The 7,137-nt window shown below is 36.4% G+C and overlaps 1 protein-coding gene across 1 annotated transcript in view; it reads left to right on the top strand.

The window, feature by feature from the left end:
* Positions 1-7,137, top strand: part of LOC107655677 (piezo-type mechanosensitive ion channel component 2-like) — a 96,362-nt gene that overhangs the window by 27,729 nt on the left and 61,496 nt on the right. The window contains exon 4 of the mRNA XM_016443247.1: positions 3,979-4,138. Within this exon, the coding sequence (XP_016298733.1) occupies positions 3,979-4,138 (160 nt within the window). The remainder of the gene's footprint in view (positions 1-3,978; positions 4,139-7,137) is intronic.

Genomic DNA, 7,137 nt, shown 5'->3' with positions numbered 1-7,137 from the left:
TTTTTTCCTGCACTGTTGAAGCTTACAGAAAATGTTCTGGATAATGAAGCAGTTTAATTTTTCATAATCCAGAGAACAAAAGAGTTTTGTTTCTAAAGCTTACAGCCCTGTCCCTTGAAATCCATGACTTGCTGCAGTTTAATTTTATAGCAATATTTGTGCATGCTTTTGCCGTATCTAATGCATCAGAAAGAGGTTTTTGCCCTGGCAGGCTTTTGCTGGAATCGAGCTCTATTGGGTTTGTTTTGCTTGAGTTTGTTTGGACAGTTTCTCTTTGGCTGCTCTGGAAGCAGCTGATCTCTGCTCCATTTCACTGGTATTTCAGCATTGGAGTTGAGCCGCTCACCCGGGGAAGGCGAAGGTAATGTCTTTTTGGCTGCGGTTGGGTCTGTGGGATCCGCCGACTCCTGCTGAGACACCTGGTGAAACGCCAGCCAGCGTCAGCCCACATTCCTCCTCTGTGTTCAGCTGCGCTCATTAAAACTAAACTCTATCTTGACCCTAACCTCACCACCAATCCATGAACATCAGCATCTCAGTTTGTTCTTGAATCTAATTTAATCGCTTAATTGCTCGTTCAGTGTAAAGGTTTAAAGGTTTGCTTTCGCTGGTTCCCATAATTCATTGCTTTTACCCAAATCAGTGCCATCTGTGGCCCTCCTCCTTTGTCTTTAGTTGTGTCTGCTCACAGTTTTCTCTTTATGAGCTCGCCGAGATGAAAGGCCTCTCTGAGCAATACTGTAAACTGTTTAGATACAGCGGACGTCATTACAAAGTGCATCTGCGCCATGAGACAATCACACTTGGGCTGTTTTCGGCACGTTAACCATAACGTCTGCCACTTATTACGGTTTATGAAGCAAATATCACACACTTCAAAGCCATTGCATGGAGGCTAGTCAGGGAAGCTTTGCTTTGAACGCAGGGATCTTGTCCTGAGTCTACCCAAACATTTATGTGTGGTGTTACGCAATTGACAGCAAGGCAAAAGTAGCTTTTTCAGCTGACAATTTTACCATTTGTAGAATGAATATTCTCCCTTTATCTCCGTATATTGTATTTAAGAGCAAACAGAGTAAATTATTATTACTATTATTATTATTTATTGATGGGGAGTTTCAGTGAATCTTGGCGAATACACCGTCAGACCAGTAGGTGGCAGCAAGTGACTGTTTTTTTATGAGTGATTCATTGAATCATTAACTCAAATGATTTGTTCAAAATACTGATTCATTCAGGAAACTAACACCACTTCTGTGTTGCTTGGTGTCGCTTCAGTAATTCATAGTACATAATTATAATAAATAATTTTAAATGGTTGTCGTTGGCAGGATGAAATTAGACAAAGTACCCTAAAATATTTTTTAGGGTAAAAAGTTACTCGATTTTAACTTGTAGCATCTTTACATGCTATTTGACCGGATATCCGGCACATAACTACACGCTGTTGTCTTATGAAGAATAAGTCGGTAATAATATTTTTATAAACCCTACATACACAAAACTTAATTTCACGACAGACATCACCGACGGACATCGATTTTGTTGAATCTATCGTATTGATTCAAACCGCTCACTCTTTTTGAACGATTCATTAAAAGAACTAACGATACACGAGTCATTTTCTTGTGGGTCAGTCTAAAGCGGCAAGTTTATGATTCACTTAAAAGAACCGACTCATAAGAGTAATTTCTTCGTGAATCACACTACGCTCGCGCAGTGTGTTGTTTTTGTGTACAGCTCGATAAAAGTCATGTCATCTTAATATTATTTTTGAGTTATGGTGTTTTATCTTATCACATTCGATACAGATTGCAAACTGTCATTCACAAATCAAGTAAAATATGATAGTGATTGATTGATGTACATGGCTAAAATCCAAAGAATTAACAAGAATTAACAGTACTGCGTTACAATAAAATACACCCTTACGAAAATTAGCCATGGCTTTATTATAGTAAAAGCGTAGTAACCATGTTTTTTTGGTGGGTTGATTGTCATTTGTATAACCACAGTTTAATCATGACAACTCTCGGAAGATTTTAGCATGGTGATGCCATATAAATGCAAGGCAGTAAGCTCAGTGGCTACATATGCAGCATGAACCAATCAGCTTGTGCCAAGTCGTTTAACTCTCTGAATAATATTCGTTACATTAACAACCCATCAGCCTGTGCCATCTAGAGTTTCATGGCTAAACTATATATTTTTATAAACACCCTGGTTAAACTATGGTTAGTGTAGCAAAATCATGGTTAATTTGTGGTTACCGTGGTTTAACTACAATAACAATTTTTTTATTATTATTTTTTTATGAATTATTATTATTATTATTTATTTTTTTAATTAAAACCATGGTTAATTTGTGGTTACTGTGGTTTAATACAATTACCTTTTTTATTTTTGATTTATTAAATCCATGGTTAACTACAATAACCAGTTTTTATTTAATTTTTTAATTATTATTATTAAAGCCATGGTTAATTTTTGTAAGGGTCTGGATTTTGCTTTGAAATCAGTGCAGGCTGGGTCATTTTATGTTGTAAACCAACAAAATAGAAAAATATCCAGTCTGTTCTATATTTAAGGATACCCATAATCTTTTCTGCTTAAAAAATATGACCCATTATTATGATTTATTGTTACCTGTTTGGGAAACTTAATTAAGTCAACCTATTACAGTTAAATTATTGAATTGCTTCTAACTAGCAGTACACTGTGATATAATGTTAAAATACACATACATTTGTTGTTGTTTAATAATCACATTAATAAGCACTTATATTATACTGTACATTAGAGCAAGTTGAGTTTTCAGAATTTGCCATATTTTCCCAACCTCTGTGCATATATTTTACAAGATATCTTCAAAATATGTTTATGGTTGTGTTCACGCTTTTTGCACTTGGTCTATTGAAATGATCGACTGATGAGACTCTCGAATAGCTTCTGAAAAGCGCTGGGCTTCCAGAGTTGCGCAGACGTCTGCTGCGTAAACCTTTAAAGATCTGAAAATGAACAAGTGGCGTTTCAGTTTTCAGCAGGGAGACGGGCCGCTCTCTGAAGTGATGTTGTCCTGAGGCTTGAATGGGTTGGTTTCATGAAAAATCTCTCTCGACTCGGGCCGAGCGCGGAAATGAGATCCAGACGGGCCAGCGCTGTGAGCGAGGATACTGGGAGTCGCAGGCTTTTATTGCAGAACAGAGTGTTTTTGTGTGTTTTTAAGAGGCAGCTCATTGTTGCGCTAAGAGCACTCGTAAAATTCATCTTAAATTCATCTTAAATGTGACACTGGACCACAAAACCAGTCTTAAGTGTCAATGTTTTGACAAAGATTTCAAAGATTTATACATCATCTGAAAGCTGAATAAATAAGCTTTCCATTGATGTATGGTTTGTTAGGATAGGACAATATTTGGCTGAGATACAACTATTTGAAAATCTGGAATCTGAGGGTGCAAAAAAATCTAAATATTGAGAAAATCTCCTTTAGAGTTGTCCAAATGAAGTTAGCAATGTATATTACTAATCCAAAATTAAGTTTTGATATATTTTTTGACCCATACAATGTATTGTTGGCTATTGCTACAAATATACCCCAGTGACTTAAGACTTCTTTTGTGCTCCAGGGTCACAAATGTTTGGCTCAAGAGGAACGGACACGGTTTTAAATTACTTCTACTGTATATAATTTACCTAAACATTTATCTTGTGTAATTTTTTGTTAAAATATTTCCTCCTATCCCAGTTTAATATACAGAGGCACCTGTAAGTAAACCATGACTTCCCAAAGAGTGTAAACACTGAGGCTTTGTGGTGCTATCTAAACATGAGTGGTCCGTCATGTCAACTTCTGGCTCCACCGGCGGTGTGTGTGTCAAGGATGGGACTGCAAGGTTACCCGAGCAATGGAGAACTGGGAGAACTTTGCACGCTCTCTTTAATAACTGTACTGTATGTGTGTGTATCTCGCCGCAGTGTCCGAGGTGCAGACGCCGGGAATGGCATCCGAGTGTTCATCCCGGACATCGGCATGTTCGTGGTGGGTCTGGTCACGTGGCTCCTGTGCCGCAGTCTGGAGAAGCCGCCGCTGAAGGACGTGTCTCAGCACAACAGTGACTTTGAGGTGGACGATCAGGTGAGAAAACCATAGACTGTATAAAAACATGGACGTAGTGTTCGTGACGTGTTTAACATGGGGAGTCTATGGGACTGACTCCCTTTTGCAGCCAGCCTCTAGCGGCCAGTCGATGAATTGCAGTTTGTCACTTCCGTGTTGGCTTCACGAGAGAGACCGGGAGGTTGCCGCTTGGAGAAAACACAACACGACACACAGACTCCTGAAACCAACACTAAAGTGAGCAGTCTACCTTCTGCAGTGTTTCAGTTCTAGTATTGATGCCAAGACTGAGCGACACGGCCAAAAATGTTATCACAATATCATTCGATATCAGTATTTCTCACGATATTCATTTCATACCATTACTACAGAAGGAAATGCTTTCCACGTGTTTGTTAGTCCTAAAGACTGAATAAAAATGCAAGTTGTTTGTTGACAAATAAACTCCACAGACTAAGCTACCTTTTAATTTTGGTTAATTTTTTTTCCCCCAAACTCTGTTTTCTGTTGTGTGTAATCAGGATTCAGTATGATTTAGTGCCAATTCATCATTAAAAATGATGTCTAATGAGATTAATTCATAAAATGAAACCATCATTTTAAAAATGTAAGCAAAATAAAATAAAATAATGTGCATAAATAAATGCATTTTTGTTTTTTGTCAAATAAGGTCCTTGCATTCTGTATAAATTAAAACATGGATGAAAGAATATCTGTGTTATATGGTACTCCTTAAATAAAAATAAAATATTGCAAATGAATTCCACATGTTTGTTGGACCACAAGAATTAATATAAATCTAAGTTGTTTGTTTAAACTCCACAGATTAAGCTACCTTTTCATTCAGGCCCAGTTAAATACCTTTTATTTATTTTTTTAAATACGTTTTATTTTTTCAGATTCTGTTGTATGATTTACTGCAAATTCATCATCAAAAATGTGTCTAATTAAATTAATTCCTAAAATGAAGAAATTTAATCTTTTAATCTAAAGAAAATATTGCATGTTTCATTTTATCCCCCCATTAATGTTTTTAGTTTTATTTTATCTGAATTATGTGTTGTATGATGTATGATGTTGTATGTGTTCTTCATCCGTTTAGAAATTAAAACATGCATGAAGAAAGATTTTGATTTGTATAAATAATAATAATAATAATAATAATAATTAAAATAATCAGTGACTTGCGTACAGACTTCTATAGCGACACGCACCAGATTGCCTGCATGTGTAGGCTAAATATTGAACTTACTCAAGAGTTTATTATCAATATTGTGGATTTATTTTTTCCTGTCATTGTTTCCCTTGCGCTTGATTATTAGGAACTCAGACCTGATGCTGAGTTTGATCAGCTCACGTATGATAAAGACCACAGCGTATTAGAAAACTGAATCCATTGATCAAACATATGCTTCTTTAACGAAGAGCCTTTATTTGAATTTCATTCTCTGATTGATATGACATGTTGAAACAATACATAAATGTGTATTCAACAATAAGTCAAGCCTACTGTCTGCACGAACAAACTAGTGGAGATTAATGTGGCCTAATTCACTTTCAAGAGATCGCTTTCTCACTTACTCCGTCTACAAATACACAGAATCTTTTAAATATAATGTGTGTGACCAGTTAATTGATCTAGAAAGAATAAACATATTTTTAGTGTATTGATTTCCAGTAAGTGCTTGCTTTGAATTTGATCTTCTGCCATAAAAGATCCTTCAGTTCCTATGAAAACATACATTGAGCGGATGGAGATGTTTGGGCCGGAAGATGCATAATGTAGCTAAACACTGGATAACATTGCTTTAGAAAAACTAATGATGAAATAAAAGTGCAAACAGAAAAGATCAGAATCCTGCGGGTTTGGGAAGCTGCTGTAAAATAAAATAGATGAACAGGACTTCTAATGTTCATAATTGAAACAATACTGTATTTTATACACTACATCGGTATATTTCGTGTATGAATGATTCATTAGACAAGACTTTTGTTTTTTAAATAGTTTTACCTGAAATGTCAAATACTGACAAGACTTCTCAGACCCTTCCCAATCAAATTTTACTACTTTTTGTCACATTGACTCCAGTGGAGGAAGCTGAAGAATAATAAGGAAACAAAAAACACAACAGGAGCCTATGAACATTTAAAATAATAGGAATAGGAAGCATTACTTTGGATTCCTTATAAAACTATATGCAATACAGAAGTGCAAAAAAGCCACACAAAATCAAATCAGCAAAACAACAACCCATTTTTCTCATTAGTTCCTCATGGAATTGAAATATGCCGTTCCTTTCTTGGGTTTAGAGGAAAGATCAGGTGGTGTTTGGGCTTGTTGAGGAGAGGAGTGCTATTTCTAGCCTACTTTTTTTTCTTCACCTGACAGTCAAAATAAGTTCCAGATACTTACTGTGTTTTCCAAAATATAAGTTTTTTAGCATTTGAAATGTGCTGCAACTTGTATTCCAAAGTGACTTATATAGTGCACCATTGCTGAGACACTGATGCAATGCTAAATTTCTCCAAATCTGATGAAGAAACAAACTCAGCTACATCTCTGATCGTCTGAGAGTGAACAAATTTTCAGCACATTTCAGTGGAGCCTTTAAATGTTTGCTGGTTATCATAATGTCATACACTCTACATGCTGTAAGTTCAGAAATGAAATCGTGGTCTGTCAAATGTAAGTACGATATGTAATGAATATAATGTTTACTGGCTTGGGTCTCTGTAATCAAGCATACAAGCTACTGAGTTTGGCATTGCATAAACCAGATGTATGCAACATTAATCATCAGATGAATATTTGCATTGTCACTGGACATTCAGCGCCCACATGTTTCCTAATCACTCACTTTCTTAATGCCATTAACAATGCATTTGCATTCCAACACGCGTGTGTGTGTGTGTGTGTGTGTGTGTGTGTATCTGTATCTGTGTGTGCGTGTGTGTGCGCGCGCGCGTGTGTGTGTCTGTGTGTGCGTGCGCGTGTGTGTGTGTGAGTGTATGTGTGA

The sequence above is a fragment of the Sinocyclocheilus anshuiensis genome, unplaced genomic scaffold (genome assembly GCF_001515605.1).
Source record: "Sinocyclocheilus anshuiensis isolate Anshui unplaced genomic scaffold, SAMN03320099.WGS_v1.1 scaffold631, whole genome shotgun sequence".
In the NCBI taxonomy this organism is placed as follows: domain Eukaryota; kingdom Metazoa; phylum Chordata; class Actinopteri; order Cypriniformes; family Cyprinidae; genus Sinocyclocheilus; species Sinocyclocheilus anshuiensis.
Note: the sequence above shows the minus strand (reverse complement) of the source record. Positions and strands in the feature narration are given on the sequence as shown.